Source organism: Solanum stenotomum, chromosome 12, assembly GCF_019186545.1.
Source record: "Solanum stenotomum isolate F172 chromosome 12, ASM1918654v1, whole genome shotgun sequence".
In the NCBI taxonomy this organism is placed as follows: Eukaryota; Viridiplantae; Streptophyta; class Magnoliopsida; order Solanales; family Solanaceae; genus Solanum; species Solanum stenotomum.
Genome location: NC_064293.1, coordinates 41,227,882 through 41,250,283, shown reverse-complemented (window position 1 = coordinate 41,250,283; position 22,402 = coordinate 41,227,882). Strand labels below are relative to the sequence as shown.

Here is a 22,402-nt window from a genome sequence, read left to right as displayed (position 1 = left end):
CAGCACAGTTTTATTTGTTCTCTTATCCATTTCTTCGTAGTTTGCCTCTTAAAAAATGATTTTTTTTTCTGATTACATAAAGAAATTAATATAATATTTATAGGTTGAAAGATACAATAGGTGTAGGAAGTGCAAAAAGCTTAAATTAATTTGTGTTCCCTCTTCAACGCCCCAAATGGAATGCAAATATCATTGCATAGTATACATGCCAACTCTCCTTGTTGGATATTAAAGATTGTGTTATAAGGTATTTCTAGAGCAACTATGAAGATCTTGATATTAAAGTTTTGTAAAAAGTATCAGCTTCATTCTCACAATCAACTGCACTAAAACATTGCATATATTCTTTTCATTTAACTGCTACAGATAAAAGCAACAATCACTGCCACTCCAAAACCCAATACAAGGAAACTATATAGGACTATACACGACCAATATCAATGTATTATTCGCATCACAATCCTCAAACCTGTATAACCTACTGCAATCTTCAAACACCACAACTTCCACGAATGCCTTGATAATGTTACAGAACTCCATCATGGCTGTAGTAGTACTACCAAGATTCCTACTATACACATTAGGAGATGAGAAACTAAAACAGAAGCTAACGAAGTTTATTCTGAGAAACAGCCTGGCATAATTCATCCTCGTAAAATAGGACTCTATTAGAACCCAAGGGCTTACAAAGGGGTTTTGGTATAACAGATGGCACCAAATGCCGTGAAGGAAATGCAGTTTCCTGGAAAAGAACAGCTGCAATTTGCTCCATCTCTATAAACTTGAGGCGAGATGGGGGCTTGGGACCATGCTTAGGAGCCTGAGGAGTAACAGGGCTGTGAACCCATGCACCTTTCCCATCCCCTTTCCTGCAAAGTGACAGCTATATTTAAATTTAACGCATATAAATCAGTTAGCCAGCTAAAGGATGGTTGGAAGATCATAGTATTACCTTGCAAAAGGACAGTGATCAGTGGGGAGAGGAGTCATGGTTCCTAACATATCTTGTCGCCTTCTATCTGGAGTCGTATAATTGAAATGGAATTGTCTTGCCAAAGTTACCTGTCCCGTTTGCACCAGCAATTAGACATCACATCTTCTTATTTGGCTAAAAGGACAAAAATGGAGAGAGAGAGAGAGAATGACTCACTGCCTTCCTGGTCTTCTGAGAGACATGGAAAACTGCTTTAAGTTGGTCATGTTGCAGGTGGCAAAGTATGTTAACCTTAAGTAGAATATATAAAAAACTATTAGCTAATCAGCTCAGACAATAAACTGCAGGAATTGGATTCTGTCCTCAGTAACATAAGGGTTAGTTTAATTATTCTTCTCAAATGTCAAATATCATACTATCTCCATTTCAGAAAACACAAACGAACAATAAGTAACACACCTACTGTCATATTACACAATACTCATTTGCCAAACCGCTATTTCAGCTTATCTGCTCATCCTTTCAGCCTACTTTTCTTATAATTTTTTGCTTTCATTTTTTCAAGAATTCAAGTTCTCTACAACATTAATATTTGATTAAGTAGCCAGTTACCTGGTAATGCTGATGAGGAAGCTAGGTGGAGAGAGTGAGGAAAAGAAACCAAAAGATCTACATGGAGAGGCAGTAGCACACAAATAGCTTCAAACTGTGAAGAACTGATGAATTAAGCATGCTAATAGAGGAATTCAAAACAGATACGTAACTGATATGTTGTAATGGAATGAGACAGCTAGGAGCTTCCATTCATGCAGATGTTTAGATCAAATGAATCAGATCAGAATAGAACCATCTTCAGTTTACTAATGTCAACAAGCAACTGAAAAGTTGACAAAAGTACTGAGATTTAATGTGAAAAACGACATATTTATTTGAACTAAGGATTATATAATTGACAAGAATTTCCTTGCACTAATGAAGTAATTTCTTGATTAGCATGAAACAAAAGATTATGGAAGGTTGAGAAAATCAGTAGGGAAGGAAAAGATATGCTGGAGAAAGCATACAAATTAGGACACAATCAGTGGGTCAGAATCTATGCATGCAAGGGGAAGAGATCACTTTAAAGATTTGCAATCAAGGAGATTTCTTAGGACTAATGTCTCATTTCTCAGAATTGAGGTTTCTGCAAAAGGGCAAGGAAACGTCTGAAATATAGCTCTAATCCCAGAAACATGTGTTCCTTGAATCACACTCTATAAATAATTGCAGATGAACAGTCACTGAGATTCAAAGTTCAAGAAAAAAAAGACAGGTTCCTAAAGAACATACAAAAAAAAGGAAAATCATTCTCTGTACAAGAAAAGAGACAGTGACCTCCTTTCATTGTAGATCGTGAGTTGAAAAAAATGAGTTATGTGGGATCTCATTGTTGGTGTGAAAACCAACATGCAATTTTGTTGTTGATACTTGATCAACAAGTGCAACCTCCAAAAGTCGGTGGTGGGTGTTTGAAAATCACTAGAAATTGTACGAAACTCATGAGCAAAGGAACTCAAGTATAACTCCCTTGTATCTCAACTCTCAAGAACTGGATAATGGCTTGTTGAACCACTATAAAATATCACATGTCAATTTTACTTTTTGCATTTTGTAGCTTACTGTTAAACATGTTCAACCCCATATACACTAATGTTCAAATTGATTCAACGTTAACACTTCAAATTGGTAAATAATTTTAGAAGTAGCACATTCAACCTCCTATTGCGTTTCCAAAGATTGCCAACAGTTTTTCTTATTCTCTACCTATAGTGAAAGAAGACTTATTAACATCTACATTTAGAGAATGCAAGCCAAGTAAATTGATGTACACAAGGATATAATGAACAAAGTTTGAACTAGATGATTAGGTTGGAGAAAAAGGAAGAGCACATTCAATACCAATAAATCCAATGGTAGTGACTCAAGCCTTGACTCCAACATGCCTTCTACAGCTCCGGGTGTCTTTGGAGTCATTAGCAAATAATTCTGCTTGGCTAAATCCATGTGTGAAGCCACTTCCCCCAAATGAGATCTCACGGGAGATAGAAATATGGGATTCTCATCATTAACATCATTTAGAAACAGAACTTCCTTATTAGCATCATCTGTATCCGTTACGACCACTCTTCTCTTCCAAAGATCAGCACAACATTTAGCAGCAGAAACCTTGGTATTCCGAAGTTGTGCAAGAGCACCTGGTCTCAGATACTTGCTCTTTGTACTCTTCGACCGCCTTTTCTGTTTCAGACTGTTGGATTGCCCATCTTTAGGAGATACTTTCCCCATAATACTATTTCTGTTTTCTCACTTGGCAGGAAATTAGGTTTATGGATCACCTTTACCCTCAAGGTTCACTAACTCCCAAACTAATGTATCCAATTTAAGATTAAATTTGACCCAGATTTCATTCCATGTTAACCTGAAAAAGTGAAAAGGATAAAAGGAAATAACTTTTCAAAACAGGAAAACATTCCAACTTCCAGAGCAATTTGGCATACAAAAATATAGCCACAAGAAATAATTTTACAATGCTTCACTATCCTTGAAATTTGAATAGTTTAAAATGTTTTCTACAAGGAAAATACAGTCCATTATTAATAAAAGGGTAAACTGACTTCAATTATATATTGTAAGAAGTCATTTCTCTTTAAAAATACCTCAAACTATCCATATTAGGAGTGCATTGTCTTGTTGTCCGTCCATACTAGTAGTTGTAGTATTACACGTGTAGTTTCTTGTACTTCGAATTTTTGTTACAATCTGATTTTTCTTGTACTTCAACTATAGTATCATTTTATCATAGTATTGTACTGCTACTATCTGTTGTTCATATTACTATTGGTTATTTCTTATACTTTCATTACTTCTTTTTCTGGACTGCTTTGGACTGTTTTTTCCTTAAGCTGAGGGTCTATCGGAAACAACCTAACTAACTCTGAGGTATGGTAAGGTATGCGTACACTCTATCCTTCCCATACCCACTTTATAGGACTACCCCGGGTATGTTGTTGTATTCAGACATTAAGAGTATCACCAAGAGCTATTTTTATACCATATCACACGCCTTGTACAACTACCATATGTTGCCTTTTTTTCATAACAAGCCATACATGAAACTGATAGAGAAAATGATTTCACAAAGTACCAAATGCAACCTAAATTCACATGAAGCCACAAATTATGAAACTACAAGAAATTTGATGCTTTTCAAATAACTCGCTGATGAATTCTTACAAAGGCAAGGCACGAATTCCTCAATAATTAACTTGATACGACTTAACTACATATAAACAATCAAAATTAACAGCTAAACCCCAAAATTCAAGTACAATAAATTCAGAAACACATACACAAAACCAAACAAAACAACAAGGAAGAGTAAGAAATTACAAACCTGAAAAGAGAGAAGCATAAACCCTAGCAGATGGAGAAGGAACCACTGATGGATTGGAGGGAAAGATTTTTTGGGCGGGGGTGACCTAGGGATTGGCTAAAAGACTGCTTATTTGAATTTGTTTGTTGAGAATGACCCGCCAAAAGCTTTTGTGGGTGGGATCCACTTGGGCCGCGTATTTCGTCAGTTACTCCACGTGTTGTCTTGCTATTGGAAGTGTTTTCTGGGCTCAATTTAGAATCCTATGTTGGGGCTTCTCCGCTTATGGCGGAGTTTAGTTGTACTTCTTAAGAGTTTGTGTACTTTTCATATATGTCTGAAAGAAACTACTAATATTTTTTAAAAAATTAACTATAGAAAAAGAAAAAAAATATAAAATTATAAACAAGTTTGTAAAGGGCTATGATTATAATCTCAGAATAAAATGTATGTTTATTATAGTTTGCATTGGTTAGTGATAATTTTCCCTAGTAGTTAACCCTAAAATTATTTATCCACCATTTATATTACAATTGTAGAAACTTTCACATATAGCAAATATAAAAATCATATTTGTATATTATAGTTATAATTTGCATAATTGCGCTCCATAGCAAATTTATTGAATTCGCTAGATACATCCAATTTTGTACAAATTGTTCAGTTTTGTATAAATTCATTTATACATTGTAATTTGCATAATAAGATTTGTATTTGTATAATTATAAGTGTATAAGATGAAAATATATGTATTTGTATTTATATATACACTTTTTTCTCACTTTATACAAACACAAACGTATTTTATACATTTTATACCGAACTGTATAAAATGACTAATTGTATACCAAGAATGACTAATTATATTCCGAATCAGATGGCAAAAAAAGGGGATGTTTTGCTGCGAATTACAATTAAATAAACAATGACTATAGAATTTAATTTGAATTAATAGTTTGTTATTTCATACAATTTTATTATAATGGGATAACTAATCTTGTGAAATATTTAAATTCGTGAGATAATTTTGTGTATCTCATCCTCCATACCAAACGATCCCTAGAGGAAGCTGACCAACTCCATCTGGAAAAAAGCCAAATTTTGCTCTATAGGCCCAATAGAGACCCATAAACATTCGAAGATCCAGAAATAAAGAGTCCAATTCTTCCTAGTATTTGTTTAAGTCGGTATAACTAAATGGGCTCAAAATCCGTTATTAGAGCTTTGTGGTTTCTCTCGAGGGAGAAGGGACAAAACGTTAAGACTGTCCTTACAATATCCATTTTAAGTTGAACAACTTTCACATATAGCAAATATAAAAATCATATTTATATGTTATAGCTATAGTTTGCATAATTGCGTTTCATAGCAAATTTTATGTTTGCTATGAAGCTTTTGATTTGTATAATTAGCTACAAACATCCAATTTTATACAAATTGTTCGGTTTGTATAAATTCATTTATGCATTGTAATTTGTATAATAAGATCTGTATTTGTATAATTATAAGTGTATAGGATGAAAATATATGTATTTATATTTGTATATACACTTTTCTCTCGCTTTATATAAATACAAACTTTGTGATTTTAATCCTCTTAGACCAACTTCTTTACCATATATTATCTTGTTCAATTATTTTATAAAAAGTATGTAGGCTCAGTATAAATTATCGTGGATACTACTTCAAAAAGTTGTTAACTACCCCAATTAAAAAGGTTGTGTTAAATAAGGCAATAAGTGACAATTGGAGCACTAAGGGTCCATTTGTGTACCATGTTTGATATGATTTGTTCTAGCACAATCACACCAAAAGAAAGTGAATTATTTATTTTACCAAACAAAGCCAACATTCATTGCTTCATACTTGATGGAATCAGTGCCAAAATTAGCGGAATGATATATAGCCTTTTAGAAAGAGCATCTTTCTAAGCTATTTTTTGAGTTAGGTTAAACTCAAAATCTATTTTCTTTATCGAAAGTCAAATTTAATCTAATTCATTGTTTACCTATTACATTCATGTCTTAGATTGTACACATTGTTGATGTCTACGATTCAAATGAAAATCTATAGGCGTGTGGAGGGAGTATTGAATCTCACACCAGTGTGACATAGATTAATTTCTTGATCTTTTTACCAGTTGATAAAATTTATTACAAAACGAAACCGAATTTGAACTACGTCTTCACAATTCTTATGTGAATTGGAAACTTATAATGAAAAGATACAATTTGGAATCATTTTTTTATGAACATATACATCGAATTAATCTTCTTTGATTTTTTTAAAAAAATCGATAAATCACAAGACACAAATAAGTATAGGCGGCTGAATATTTTTATTTAATACTATGGTGGAAGTTAGAGTAAGACAATGATTGTTGAGCTGCAAACAGAATATATATATATATAAAGGCGTGCAACTTTGGTTACGTTAATTCCACCATATATATGAGTTATGACATTTGTGGAATCGCACCCGTGATACTCCACTACCAAAAAAGTTCCCTTTCTTAAGTCTTTTAAAATTAGAGAAAAAGTTTAAAAGTACTTGGAGTATAAAACTGCCTGCACAAAAAGCCATCCTTTCGTAGGTTTAAAATTTTAAACATATATGGGCACTATGATATAACTTTTCAGACTGTATTCCCAATATAAAAGTTTAAAAAACATAAAATAATTAGGCTAATCAATCCTTGTGTTTTGTGGTTCATTTTGTTTGCTTGCTCGAGAATATATAGAACAATGGGCTGTATGTCTGAGAATTTTCCTTTTTTGTGTATTTCATTTATTATTCCTTAACACATAAAATAAATAAATAAGTAAAGTTATATATTGAAATATATATCATATAGTGCTTTAGCAATTGTTGACAAAGACTATCTTACTGAATTGCTGAATTGTCGCACGATAGATTTGCAGATAAGCTACCTAACTTTGGTTACAAGTCCCATGTAAAGCATCCAGAAGAAAATGATTGATTGTTGAGCGAAGGGATCATTTGGTTGGGAACAAGTTATTTCAGGATTAATTATCCTGAGAATAGTTATTCTGGTATAACTTATCTCATATTTAACTTATTTCATCACTATGATATAAATTGTGGGATAAGTTATCTCAAACATGTCAACCAAACAAGACACTAAAATTTAATTCAAGGACTAATTTTTTTATCCCAGGACTATTTATTCCCATCCTTCACACCAAGCGAGTTGGATTGACCTTTTGCTTTTGTATTTAAAATTAAAGTTAGGATATCTAGCTTATGTGTTGATTTATATTTATTATTTTGACTTAAAAACAAGTATTTCAATTTTTTTTTTTTAATTTTATCACAACACTATAAGAATACTTAAAAAGTTATTAAGCTAAAAAATACTTAAAATAAGTCAATTAAAACGGACTCTAAGGATGGTGCCCGCTAATAATGATACTTATTCACATGATATAAAACCTATTAAAGAGGGAAGGGATTTCTATTGATTTTTTTTTTTATCATTACGAATGTTTACATCCGAAATGTTTAGTGAAATATATTTCATCTATTTCTTCATTTCCACTCTACCTAAAGCAAGGAATCATGTTGCATCCGTCGAAGCGTCAATTACCTCTAGCGTTGGGAAATGACATATATTCCTCAAACACCTAACAATTAACATTCTGCAACGGTAAACAATCATCATTTATTAATTAGTAACTAAGTTGTACAAGTATTCAATTAGCTAATGACAAATTTTTATTTTAAAGTAATTCCTTAATTTCCCATAAAATCATGTAGAATGAGTTTATCGTAAATTTTAATATGGTGGTAGGATACTAGGATTCCAAATTAAATAACATGATCAAAGTCTAGAATACTTAAAAATTAATGCTAAGTTCTTAACATTTGTGGCATTGGACAAACTGGACCACCTATATACTTCACTTACTTCACATTATACACTGGATTACAATATTTTAGGCACTATATACAAGTCTACAATAATATTATAGACTTATCTATCATGGATTAATCAATTCCTTCTCAAAATGTATAACTTCCGTCGACAGTGCTATTCCCCTTAGTAATTACTATAAATCTTCAAAACTCTCAATACCTACGTACATCGAAGCTAATTACTATCTACCAACAAATGGTGGAGTGGTAACTGGGTGGTCTCGATTTCGAATTTCTCGGAGTAATAAATCATTTTTGTTAAGGAGTGTTTTACTTTTACCTCAACGTGGGACTTCGGGCAATATTACTAATAATCTAAATATCGAATCTCTCGACATGATGCATGGCTTGAGTCTTCCATGATTATGTCGGGTATCCTCTCACGTCTTTTTAACTAAGGAGTAATTTATTTATTTTTTTACCGAACACGTTCTTCAATAATTATGCCGGATATCCGAATTATTAGTTTTTTTTATATATACATAGATTGATAATAATGAGAATGTTCTCATTATTAAGAATTAATGTAGTGAATGATGAGATCTAATAACAAGTAATCGATAGAAAGTATATAGTATATATTAAGTAAATAGCTTACAATAATTTTTCCAAATAATATAGTTCTATAACTCTGGAGTATAATGTAATGACAGAGTGAATATCTTCACGAGATTCTTATGTTAGTTTTTCTATATTTAACTAAAATTGTATGCATATTGGAAAAAAGATTATTTACTGCATCGGACTGAGACTATTTGTCTTATATGAGTAGTTTCTTTTTTTGTCATTCAAATAAGATAGGAAGAACAAAAAATGAATAATTAAGGAGCGAGAATGATGGGCACATAGAATTGATGAAAACAACCAACCGCTAAAGTAAAGGGGACGTGTCCTTGGGACGCATGTGCCCCTTGTTCCAAAGGATATCCGTTGGTCCCATTTTGACAATTGTAATTTGTAATTTACACATATTAACGAAAAAGTGTCGGAATCAGAATTTTAAAAAAATTTAAAGTATAAGCATGTAAATATGTGATGTAGTCAAGCAAGTTCAATATTATCTACTATATAAACATAAATAAATTGACTTTAACCTTATAAAAACGATGTAATTTTCTGTCTTATAATTGGATGTTCCTAACTGGAACAGTTTCCTTACTGTTTTTAGTTGCTTGTCCAAATGACACAAATGCCCTTTTCATTGCCAACCATCTCTCCGTGTATGCTTTCTGATCAACCTTGTATAAAACAAAATTAATCTTAGCTAAGATGAAAGAGTTCAACACTTGTAAAATCTAAATGACTTATGAAGGCACATTTTGAGTCCAAAATTTTCTATTTGAAGCAAATGCGGGAAGATTTAGAAGGCTAAAGGTGAAGGGAAAGGAAGCTGAACTTCTAATCTTTTTGAACGCATAAATAATTTTTGGTGTTCAACGAAATTTGAGGTTTGGAGTGTGCGTATGCTTTGGTAAATATTAAAACAGAAATATTTAATGAACATTTGATCGTGAAGTTGTGCTTGGTTATAGAGTAAGTATTCTTTTCCTTTATTTTTTTTGTCCACTATATTCATGCATTTTAATTTTACTTTTCATTTTATAACATCTTAAGAGAAAATATTTTTTATTCTTCATGTTTTACTCTCATAATAAATTGCTTAATTCTCAAATTTTTTCGCAAAATTTAAAATTATATATCAATTAATAAAAAATTGTGATAAAACACTCATATTAGTTTTTATTTTTTAAAAAACATAAAAAGTCCAAAATGAACCAACGGAGTAATATTTGATGGAATATTCTTTTCCATAAAAAATTGAAACATGATTTAAATATACTCGTTTTGGGCAGTGCAGACGGCAGAGAGGTAGTTTGGTGAGACACCGCTTAACTAAAAGCAAACTGAAAATGGTTGGGGCGACTATCCAAACATTTACTACCAGAGCACCTGTTAGTCCTCTTTACCAACGTGGAATCAATAAATAAATATACTTTATTCCGTATTTAGGTTAGTACTCCTTCGATCCCATATTAAATAGAATATCTTATTAAAATTAATTTTTTATATTATTTAATTATTTATTAATTAAATTAAAATAAAATAAAATTAATTAATTAATTTTTTATTATTACTTCTATAATTAATAATGTGGCCTTCTAAATATGAATAATTTCTAATAATAAAATTAATATATTAATAATTTCTTAATTATCATATAAAATAGAAATTGCCCAGTAGTTATATACTCTAGTACCTAAATCATAGTATTAACAAAATCATATTACAACCGGCATAAATACTTGTTGTTTCGTTGTAAAAATTCTTAGAATTTAGTCCTACACAAATCCCTAAACGAAATTCAAGTTTATATCTAACTTTTACAAAAAAAAATAATTAGAGAAATAAAGAACAGTATGAGCATATCATGTGAGTTTCACCGTTTGTGTCTGAAAAAGAAAAAAAAATTAAGTCAAAAGATGAACTGTGACAAAAAAGTACTCCCTCCGTCCCTATTTAGTTGTCCACTTTAGAAATGACACACATATTAAGGCAACAATGATTAGCATAGTGAAATTACAATTTTGCCCTTATTAATTATGATTCCAAAATAAATTTATTCAAAATAACTAATCAATGTTGGGGGAAGTTTAAATGAGGGTATAATAGGAAATTTTTTTTTGTCCTTTCTTGATTTGTCAAAATGGACAAGTAAATAGGGACATCTAAAAGAGGAAATATGGACAAGTAAATAGGAACGGAGGGAGTAGTAATGTATTCTTTCAGTAAAGAAAAATTGCGAAACCGGTTTGACAAAAAAGGAAATAAAATTGCAAAACCCGTGAAGGGTAATGGCACATACGAAAAACTAAAAAATATTGAGGGTGTTTCAGTCAATTAAAGGCAACAACACAGTGAATGTATGCACTCTCGGTCAAATAAAAGTCCCACAAGTATCCATTTTCCCACTCTGTAAAACAGTGCAGATAACGGAGCTCCCAGACAACAGACACCGACGAGAAACGTGAGTCGTCTTTATCTCTCTCTCTTCTCTGGTTCACGGAGAAACAGTTTTTGGGAACTAACAAATGTTCCAAAACTGAAGCTTCTTCTCGCAAACTTATGACTGTAAATCACAGAAAACCATGCCCATTTCTTCTCAATTTTCAACGTTTTTTTTTTCCAGTTCATAGGAAATTGCATTAACAATTTTATTAGTACTAGTCTGCGTCGTTACCGAAATAACTGGACTTTTTTGTGATTTCAGTTTGAAAAACTTGTACATTTGCATAAATCGAGTGTAGTGTTAGTGTGAATATATGCATGGAGATATGTGCAGTGTTTTTTCTTCAATTTTTTTTATTGTTGTTGTGTGAATGGTGAATTGAATTCTGTTATAGGTTTAGCTTGGAAGGAATGCTGAAAGGACTACGGGATTGCGGTGGAGTACAGTGAGGTTAACGGCGTCACCGTTAATTCAGGTAATGTTTGTTGCAATTTTGATGGAGTTCTATTGAAAATGTATCAATTCCTTTCCATTTTGTTAGTAATTTTTTTTTTTTGGTGAAGAAAAAGTGAATAGGTAAATAGAATTATTATAGGCTATTTTTTATATGTCGTTGACTCATTCTTTTGAGATTCCTCCGCAGCTGAAATTCTGATAGCTGCACTTCTATTACAACGGGATCTGTTGGAAGCAATCCTTTTGGGTGCATTCTGATTACATATGATGCTTTTGTGTGTATTTTGATGGTACTGCATGTCTGCGACATTGACTGGAACTTGAATCTGATGAACTATGCATAACGGATGTTTTATAGAAGTCTATATTAAGTCGGCAATGTTGTTCTCCCCGAGTTTTACTTAATGAATTCAACCTGCTTGATTAAAAGAGCTGGTGGAGACAGCTTGATTTTTTGTTAAAGTTTTGAGCGAGTTGCTGTTGTTATAGTGGTCATCCTGCTGATCTGGAGATGTGCTTCTTATTGAATTGAAATTTAGAGAGAGTTGAGGGAATAATCTAGGATTTACATATGGCTTCATTGGACCATTTTGGGGATGTTGCAAATATCGCACAGCTTACTGGAATAGATGCGGTGAGGCTAATTGGGATGATTGTGAAAGCTGCTGCCACAGCCCGGATGCACAAGAAGAATTGCAGGCAGTTTGCACAGCATCTCAAGCTAATTGGAAATTTATTGGAGCAGCTCAAGATTACTGAACTTAAGAGGTATCCGGAAACCCGAGAGCCATTGGAACATCTTGAAGATGCATTGAGGAGGTCTTATTTATTGGTCAACAGCTGTCAGGACAGGAGCTACCTTTATCTGTTGGCTATGGGGTGGAACATTGTATACCAGTTTCGCAGGGCTCAGAATGAGATTGACCAATACTTGAAGATTATTCCTCTTATCACTCTGGTGGATAATGCTCGAGTCAGGGTATGGAGACTTTGCTCTTTTTGTCCATAGTGTTTTCCCTTCAGCTTTATATGCGTTCATTATCTGTTTGTTTCATTGCTCTTCCATCTTAATATCTATCTTTGTTCTTTCTCATTTTTGCTAATGACATGGTAAGGACCTAAGGATATATTCCGAGTTTGGTATCTGCAAATCTTGGTTAGGTAGCCTTTCTGGATGTCTGTTTGATACCCATGTTATGAACTATGATATGAGATTTCTTTATCCTGCAAATCTTTCACCCATTTTATATCATCAGAGATTACTTGATTGGTTAATTGCTATTCAACATTTCTTTTATGGTATTGAGGAAAAATAAGACAGATTTGGCATTTGATCCCCGTTTCTTTGCTTTGCCAAAGCCATCAAAACATGAATATGTTTGTATCAGGGAACAAGTAACAATAAACCAACAATAGTGGCACAAAATCCCATAGTTTATTCTTTATAGCTTTCCAGGGGAAACCACAAAGTGGGATCAACTAATGTACAATAGCTTCTAATACAAATATTTGGTTCTAGCAAATTAGAGCTCTATATATGATAAATAGTCCATTTTTACTAAGTTTATCAGGTATGTCATGTGTTTGAGATTTTAGGATGGTGTAAAAACAATTGAGGTAACAAATATGAGACAACTATATTCAGTACAACTTTCTTATGGAAAGCATAAACTGCATCAACTATCACACATTTTACTGTACAATAGCTTCTAATACATTTTGTTTCCTGCAAAATAGAGCTATTTGATGAGTAGTTCCTTTTCCACAAGATTATAAGGTGGGTCATGTTAAAGAATGACAAAAGTCCCACATTGGTGGTTAATGAGATGGGTGGACTCCTTATTAGACTTGAGTTAGGCCAAAGGCCGAATTTCACATGGTATTTGAGCAAGGCTCATCACACCCAATGTTGGGGCCCCCAAAAATAAAAAATTGCCCACCCACCTTCGCATCTGGGCATGAGGTGGGGTGTTAAAGCATGACAAAAGTCTCACATTGGTCGTTAATGAGATGGGTGGACTCCTTATAAGGCTTGGGCAATCCTCCTCTCTTAGAGCTAGCTTTTGGGTGTGAGTTAGGCCCAAAATCTAATTTCACAGGTCATGTGTTGGAGATTTGGGATGATTTACAATCAATGAGATGATTGAGGGAAAGAAAAGCATGAGACAGCAGAGTCAAACTGCAGCGCCTCAGAATTACGTGAGTGGTCGAGCAGATGGTCTGTAGAAAATATGGAAATGGGATTAATTTAGTCAAATAAAGAGCTTGACAACATTTTTTGTTCCATGTGTGTATGTGTGGGATTATTGCCTCAAAAACTGATTTGTCTCCAATACTTGGTTGGATTTTAACTAATCATCCATCAAAGGTTCGAAGACATTTATGTTTCTCTCTCCCTGCACTACAACTTTGATTCTCTTATCTCCACCTTCTCAAATGCACAACAGATGATGAGTATAGTTGAAGGCTAGGGTGTACAGAATTCTTTTAACAGCCATTAGCTCTTTTCATTACTATGGAAACCATAAACTGTTTGGTAATTCTCTATATGGACAAGTCATCTTTTCTCAGAATATAAATGAGAGCAGGCCCATGCACTTTTGGAAAGTGAAGCTACTATGAGTCTATCTTACTTTATTTTTTGGATAATGGTGGTGTCTGGACTAGCTTGAATTAGGTACCTGCTACCTCCCACCAGCGCGCACGTCTATCTGGTAACTCTTCTCACCTAGGATTAGGCTGATGGGAAGCAATCACCTAGAGTTTTTTTGTTTTCGCCAGGATCTGAACCCTGGTATCCAAGGTTTTACACTAACTTCATTGATAACTTGGCAACATTCTAAACCCTTGTCTATTTTGAGTCTATTACAATGAAGAAGGGGGCAGCTGTGTTGTTTAACTATTTCAACCATCTAGGTAGAATCTCTTAAAGTGAGAGCTTCTTATCATGTTTAAGTTGGAGAAAATTGCACTGGTAATAAGACAGTCCATCTGATACAATAAGAGTAACCTGTTACTTTACCTAATATTCTTGTTCTTCAAATATCAACTCAAGCATGTTTAAGCTTTATTTGACTGCAATCACTCACAATTGGAAAGAGTTTTTACATACATATGTTCACAATAACCTATATCTAGTTTATCTTCCAAGTTGATAGATCTTGCTTTCCATATGTTGACAGGAAAGGTTGGAATATATTGAAATGGACCAGCGTGAATACACACTGGAGGTTGAAGACATGAAGGTGCAAGAAGTGATTATGAAACCAGAGCCTTCTAAAGATGATACAATAATATTAACCAAGAACCTTTCCTGTTCTTACCCAAGAGTGCCTATCAATGAGGCAATTCAAAAAGAAAATGAAAAACTCCAACTAGAACTACAGCGCTCACAAGCTAATTTAGATGTAGGCCAGTGTGAATTCATTCAGCATCTTCTGGATGTCACAGAAGTAGTTGCCACTAACTCTCTATCATTGAAGAGTTCACCTGCCAAACCTCTCAAAAAGTTGGATCTGAGTTACTCAAATGTTGATAATGAGAAGGTATATTATGACGATTATGCTAAAAGTGATGAGAAACAGTCAACTTCAAGGTAAGTTGCTTAAGTATAGTAGCTTAACTGTAATTTTCTGTTGGAAGCTGTAGTATCTCTTAACTCAAGTGTGAGGCTAGGGTCCATAGCCTGCTTTCAACAAATTCTTTTAAATGCTTAAAAATATTTACAGAAACACTTCATCAGTTACGTCAAGACATGACCTGCTTTCCTCAAAGGGTTCACATCGATATGAAGAGTGGCATTCAGATCTGCTGGGCTGCTGTTCAGAACCTCTCTTATGTATGCTCCAGAATAATGTTCTATATTCTCCATTCCATTTATCTTGTGATGTTTAATTCCCATTATGCTAAGAAAGAAAGCACAATGTTTTGATGCTTGAAAGCGCTTGATAACAAACATCATCATTTTGGGACGATATCATTATATTAGGTGCAATATCAAGATAATCCTAGTTAATACCGGATTTACTATGCAGGTATTAAAACCCTTTTCTTTCCTTGTGGTACATTTTCTAGAGTTGCCAGTGTTGCTGCGGACAGGCATATATGTAAGTGGCTTTATATTCCATTTAAAACTTTTTTGTCTATTATTGCTCTAGTTGAGAGTAATTTGGGGTGAAAACTGAACCATCCTTTTTGTAATTATTAATCTTCTTTCTCTTTGTTAATAAATGATGGAACTGGTTCAATTAGTAACTCGTCATTTTTTCTTTGTCTAGAAGTTTGTGGTTAAATCTTAGCATTACACCCTACTGTACAGTCAGATATTGTCAAACTTTTGTTTCCTTGGTTGATTTTCTGATCTTTGGTAATCTAACAGAGCTTATGTATTAGCAGCCTTGTCAACTATTTCAACTTTAGGAACTAGATGAACTGGTTCATTGAAGTTCAATTTAAAAAGTCACTGGACCCATCAAAAGTTGGTCAATAGCTCTTTCTCAACTAGCATTACATTGATTATGCAAGAATAAGAACTACAAGGCCATCATTATGTCTTTTAAGTTGAATCACCATAAAATGTTGAACTTTAAATTGAAGCGTTATAGTTCAAATTCTGTGGAAGTTACCCATTTCAAAAAAATAAAAAAATAAATTCAAATTCTGTGGGCATAATCAGATATATTATAGAATCTTCTCTAATTGAAAATTCAAGAACTATTTCCTTGCCTTTTGTATCAACTGCTGTAGTTCTGCTTGTTTTTTTTACGGTTTATTCCTTTTGATACGTTGAAGCTAACTAAAGAAAATCCTTTTGAATGTGTGAGATGCAGCTTCAGCGGATGCTTGTAATGAATTAATGGCTTATTCCTTGATACTGTCCTGCTGTTGTTACACATGTTGCATCAGAAAGAAGCTTCGGAAAAAGCTAAACATCAGGGTAAAGAGAAAGAGTTATTTAAAAAATAAGTACCTGATCATACATGCTGTGTCAACTCATGTGCACTGGTGATTTTCTTTTTCTTTTCTTTTCAGGGAGGTTGTGTTGATGATTTTCTTTCTCATTTAATGTGCTGTTGCTGTGCTCTTGTCCAAGAATTGCGCGAAGTCAAGATACGTGGGACACATGGTATGCTTCGCAGGAAAATTCCACTCCCTATTTCATATGTTTAGGATACTTTTTTTTGTTTTAACAAGATTTGGCTGGGAATTGCATAGTAATTTCTTAACTTGGCTTTAAGTTCATTTTTAATAAAGTGATTCACCGATTAATGATGCAGGTATAGAGAAGACGAAAATAAGCCCTCCAACCACTCAATTCATGGAATCCTAAGAAGCTAAACCTGGCTTTTTAGCACTAAAAATATCAGAAAGCACTATACGGAGGTATGGTTCGTTTCTATTGTTACTTGATACGTGAGTTTCTTTGTGTGTTTAAATCTTCTATGCAATAATGTTATTCTTTGATGCGCAGGTTCAGTGTGTATAAATGACCCAGAGTTGTTCATTCGTTTACATGGTTACTGGTGACTATACATGTATGTGATGTAAGAATCTGTTTTATGTGGTGTACATACAGGATTATTATGGTGTAACTATGGATGAATTTTTTGTGAAAATAAAAGATAACAACTATTAGGCTGTTGCAGTTCCAATCTTTGTTAATGTGAAGATTTTATCACACCCCTACCCCACGCCCCCAATATAAGAAGAAAAAACACCCCCTTTTTCTGTTGTTGAGTGAACCCAAGCCATGTAGCATAAAGCCATAAATCAAGGAATAAAATTCGAATTGTAATACAAATGCATGTCTGATAAAGGCCTAGCCAGCTACTATGGTACATCAAAGGACGAAGCTTATGGTCAATAGGTGGGAATAATGGGATGAAAATCATAGGAGATCATGGTTAAACTTTCACCAAGACAAAAAGATTAGCAAGTCCAGTATGGCTGATAATCTAAGGGTGGCAAAATCAGTTCAAATAATCATGACCTGCCAAACCCGTTTATGTTTCGGCATGTTAATAACCCGTTTGATTTAATAACTGGACTCATTTTGGCCTTCTCATTTCAGTCCATTGTAAAATTTGATAACCCGTTTGATTTAATAACTGGATTCATTTTGACCTGCTCATTTCAGTTCATTGTAAAATTTGATAACCCGTTTGATTTAATAACTGGACTCATTTTGACCTGCAATTAGGCCGATATGCAATTCAAATTGATCTATAAGAAGTTGCGAAACTATGTAGTTTTTAAAGAAATATTTTTTTATTTGATATGTTTTCTGGTAAAAAGTTTTATTAGGTACTCAAATCTTAGTAACAATTGAATGGATTGACTTATAATCCACTTTTAAGCTCATTAACATGAAACAATTTGCTAAAGATAAATATATGAAAAGAAGTATAGAACAAAAGTTTAGCGTAATGCAAATTGAGCAATTTCAAATACTATAGTACAGGAGCAAAAATTGATCGTCCCCTTTGTACAAAATCATATTGTCAAAGAGACAAATATGAAACAATTTGCTTACGACAAATGTCCTTGTTCTAAAATGTGAAACAGTAGTCACCAAAGTTACAATACAATTGTAACTATTTTTTCATCCTTAACTAGAAATTACGGATTCAAGTCTTGAAAATGAAGTCGTCTTAACAAAGAGCGTCATGTATGTATCAAAGTGGAACTGAATTTAGATTAGTCGGATCCCAAAACGGGATGGGAAGAAGAGAAAGGATGAAACAGTGAAGATGTCGTTTTCAAGCAGCAGCAAAATTTTAATGCTTCTAATTAACTGCTACTAAGGTTTGGTGAGAAATATGTATAAAAGACTTCTAACGAAAAAAATAATCCATATAGTCCAGAAAGACTTTTCGCATGTCTAAAAATATGAATACAAGTGTGACAGTTCAAGCAACATTATCAATTCATAAAAAACTCCAAGTAACATAGACAATTTTAGGAACTCAAAAAATACATTTATGTGATACACATGACTTAAATAAATAAGTTTAAAAAGTTAGAACTCAACAGTTGCATGTCATAAAATAATGGTTAGAAGTTGCACTCTTTGTTGGTGCTACTCCTTTGTTGAAAACAAAAAATAAAAATCTAACCACCCTTCCAACCCACGCAAATTAACATAACAACCACTATTTCCTTGACCTTTCTCCTATAATAAAATCAAATCCCACATTAAAATGTTTCATCACTCTTCTTCTAAACCCAAAATGGCTTTCAAGAAATTGCTTATCTCAATTTGTACTTTCAAGGATGTGTTGATGTTAAAGGTGATTCAAGCCAGTAATAATAATCAGAATAAATCAAGAGTTCATCATGAAGTGGCTGGTGAAAAGTGTTGTGTGTGCTTATCAAGATTGAAGGATGGAGAAGATAGTAGAGTGTTGCCTTGTTTACATGAATTTCATCGCGAATGTGTCGATAGGTGGTTAAATGGTGCAGGGAGAACGTGTCCTGTTTGTAGGTTTTCGATGGAAGATGGAAAGAAGTTGTGTTTAATAAAAGAGGATTTAACAGAGGAGATGGTTATATGGTTTTCGTCTTTTCATGTTGCTGGCTTTTGATCAACTGTAAAATATAGTAATAACATGTTGATAATGTAGCAGTGCGAAGCATTGCCTAGTCACTATATTTGGTCACGAAACATTGGAATCATAAAAGAGAAGGTCACAAATGCTTTCGCTAGTTCTTCATATGAATCATCTCAGTTCCTCAACAGACCTAGTCCCTAAATCCCTAAATTAAATAGGACACTTATAATCTCGATCAAGCTGTATCAGCTCTTGTTTGGGGTGCATTGATTTCTAGTTTTCGTTGTACACCTTTTGATACTTTAAATTGTCAATGGTATTGTGAAAACAACATTTTAATTAATTTTTCCATATAAACAGCGAAAACAAAAAAAAGTTCCGTTACCGGGAATCGAACCCGGGTCTCCTGGGTGAAAGCCAGATATCCTAACCGCTGGACGATAACGGAATTTGATGGTATGTATGTTTAGAATATGTTACTTAAGCAAATAGTGTCTTTTTTTTGTTACACACTAGATTCTTGGTAACCAATTAACACACAGAATAACATCAGTTAAAACTTATTTACAAAGTATTGAAGATAAGAGTTGCAACTGAACCATACACCAATCGTTTTGATTTGTACGTCAACATAATTGAATTCAAACCTATATATGAAGTTCCTTACGAGTTCACATGAATTTAAAATCTACTAAATTCTCTTGAATCAAACAAAACACACACTTTTGTAAAGGAATACTCTGCCTAGTTTATATATAGTTTATTAATTGAAATATATTGAATTGGAGTAGTAATAATTTCCCTATAGACACTTTTCAACTTTTTTTTTGTCACTTTACTTTCCACTATAATGCAATATTGATCTCCAACTTAAACATGGTACAGTCGATTGACTTGACTGGACCTAGAGCCGTCAAAATGGGCTTAGCCCATGGGACCGGCCCAACCCTACCCGTTATTGGGGTAGGGTTGGGATATGATTTTTCAAGCCTATTTAAAACTAGGGCTTATAATCCCGGTCTATATAAGCCCTTGGCCCTTGAGGCTTGATCGGGGCTGGGCCGGGATCAGCCCATGGACTAAAACTTTTTATTCAACAATAATTCACAATAATCTCACTAGTATAAAATCTAATAATTTGAATACACGCTATGTTGTAATATTATGAATCTTCGTACCCAGATACATGTATCTCGGAATATATGGACTTAAAATTAGGTTAATTCGTTCTAGATACACTCTATCAAAGTAGATTCGCATGTATCTAGGATACATATACAAATCTCGCACCCTCGCCTCCCTCCCATCTTGCTTGTCACTCTCTTATCTCACTCGCATATCTGGTATGCGAGATACATGATAATTGCACTAAATTTTTACTAGTGTTATTGAAACAACACCACTATTTGTCATATTTGATTTGAAAATCTTCTCATTTTCTTGATGTTATAGAATTAGAAGTTTGAAAAAAAAAGGGCTTAGCCCGCCCCAGCCCTCGGCCCTTCTAGGGTTGGGTTGGGCATTTTCAGGCCCTACCAAATAAAGGGCCAGCCCACCTTAGCCTTTAAATTCCTTGTCCCGCGAGACTTGGGCCGGATGGGGCTGGGACGACCCTTTTTAACAGCTCTAACTGGACCCATACATTTTAACTTTAATTGTTCCAAACAAAACTTATGTTGTAGTATATAATTGATGCAACAAAAGAGAAAAAGAAAGAGCAGATTCACATTCAATTATATAGTGAGAAAAAGACAATTTGCCCACATTAACATATGTTGACCACAATTGGCTAAGGTTCCAATAGACATGGATGAGGATGAGGATGACTCTATGGCCCTTGAAAATGACTCCACTCTTTCTGTGTTTTCTCTTACGTCGATGTATCCTTTACTTCGAAGTAAGGTTATTTCTAAGATTACAGTCACTCTGTCCCAATTTACGTAATATATATAGTTGAAAATTTAAAATTCGAACTTCTAAATATTGATAGTGAATTTCAACACGAATGCTTTAAGTTTGTGTAAACAAATTGAATCTCAAATTTCATATTGGAATTACTACACAGTAAAGACTGGTAAAAATCTAAATCATTGTTTCTTCATGATGCACTTGAGCCGAGTTTTTCGAAAAGACTCTCTCTAGCTACTTTTTCGAGATAGTGATAACGTCTGCATATACTTTAATTTACTCTCTCCAAAGTCTACATAGTAAATTTTACTGAATATATTATTATGGTAAGGATTGTGAATAAATGTCCAATTTCACGTATACAGCAAGACCATCATTCTATGTTTAAAATAATACGTCAAAATGCAACAAAAAGAGCATCAAGCATCACCATCAAGTAACATAAGTACTAATAATATGGAGGAAGAAAGAAATAAATATTCCTACCAAAACATTGGGCTAAATTAGTGACAGTGATGGCACAACAGAAAAAAAATAAATATATGAAAGTGATAGGCAACAAGAGAAGCAATTTCTACCCCAAATAACATATGATTCCAAACTTTGGACTGTATGATGCGCTACTACACATACTCCTTATTCCAGCCCAACATATTAACAAATTGCAATAAAAGACAGTACCACGTTACACGAGGCCTCACCTTCTCCCAACCACTCACTTTACTTTTTTCTCATTCATTTAATATTCAAAATTCACTTGTCCAAATTATTCTTATTTCCCATAATGTAGGGTTTACTTATTAGGGAAAAATATCATTCATCTTGACCAAAACCTTTTTTACCTTGAAATTTTCTATTCAACGAAATCACATTTTGGAGGTAGCCACCATTATTACTACAAGAAATAAAGGTTTTTCCATCATGAATTAATAAAAAATTTATGTTATTAAATTTGATTCTCTTTCACTTCATTACCATCAGACTAGTTTGTTAAAAAAATGTATAGTAGTAAACAAATTTTCATTAAAATACAGAAAAGTGTCATTAATATTTTTTCTTTTCTACTATTTCAATAATCTGAAATAGTCACTAAACATTTATCAATGAGGGTTTCATAGCAATAGTGATTTTTTTTAATAGTGTGTTAGCGAAGGGATGAGAAGGGTTCAATTAAAACTTCTTTGCTAGAAAATTGTATT

General features: G+C 33.4%; 2 protein-coding genes and 1 non-coding gene across 5 annotated transcripts; 1 reads left to right on the top strand and 2 right to left on the bottom strand.

Annotated features, from left to right (window-relative positions):
* Window positions 1-305: 305 nt before the first annotated feature.
* Window positions 306-4,642, bottom strand: LOC125848242 (F-box protein At4g35930-like). 3 transcript variants are annotated; one of them, XM_049528074.1, is made up of 6 exons: window positions 4,368-4,642; window positions 4,208-4,253; window positions 2,873-3,392; window positions 1,151-1,225; window positions 953-1,062; window positions 306-869 (listed from the first exon to the last, which is right to left on the bottom strand). In XM_049528074.1, exons 3-6 carry the CDS (start codon window positions 3,257-3,259, stop codon window positions 608-610), a joined length of 834 nt encoding a protein of 277 aa, XP_049384031.1. In that variant the 5' UTR covers window positions 3,260-3,392; window positions 4,208-4,253; window positions 4,368-4,642; the 3' UTR covers window positions 306-607. The 3 variants fall into 3 exon arrangements, with proteins under 3 accessions (XP_049384031.1, XP_049384030.1, XP_049384029.1); XM_049528073.1 differs by lacking the exon at window positions 4,208-4,253 and having other exon boundaries at window positions 4,364-4,642; XM_049528072.1 differs by lacking the exon at window positions 4,208-4,253.
* Window positions 4,643-11,266: 6,624 nt separating this feature from the next.
* On the top strand, window positions 11,267-17,348 carry LOC125846672 (protein MID1-COMPLEMENTING ACTIVITY 1-like). The gene is made up of 10 exons (XM_049526236.1): window positions 11,267-11,307; window positions 11,684-11,764; window positions 11,933-12,724; window positions 14,928-15,340; window positions 15,474-15,583; window positions 15,780-15,851; window positions 16,575-16,681; window positions 16,777-16,870; window positions 17,022-17,127; window positions 17,216-17,348. Exons 3-9 carry the CDS (start codon window positions 12,317-12,319, stop codon window positions 17,072-17,074), a joined length of 1,257 nt encoding a protein of 418 aa, XP_049382193.1. The 5' UTR covers window positions 11,267-11,307; window positions 11,684-11,764; window positions 11,933-12,316; the 3' UTR covers window positions 17,075-17,127; window positions 17,216-17,348.
* A 2,323-nt stretch (window positions 17,349-19,671) lies between these two features.
* Window positions 19,672-19,743, bottom strand: TRNAE-UUC (transfer RNA glutamic acid (anticodon UUC)). The gene has a single exon. It is a non-coding gene; the product is annotated as a tRNA-Glu (tRNA).
* Between the last annotated feature and the right edge of the window lie 2,659 nt (window positions 19,744-22,402).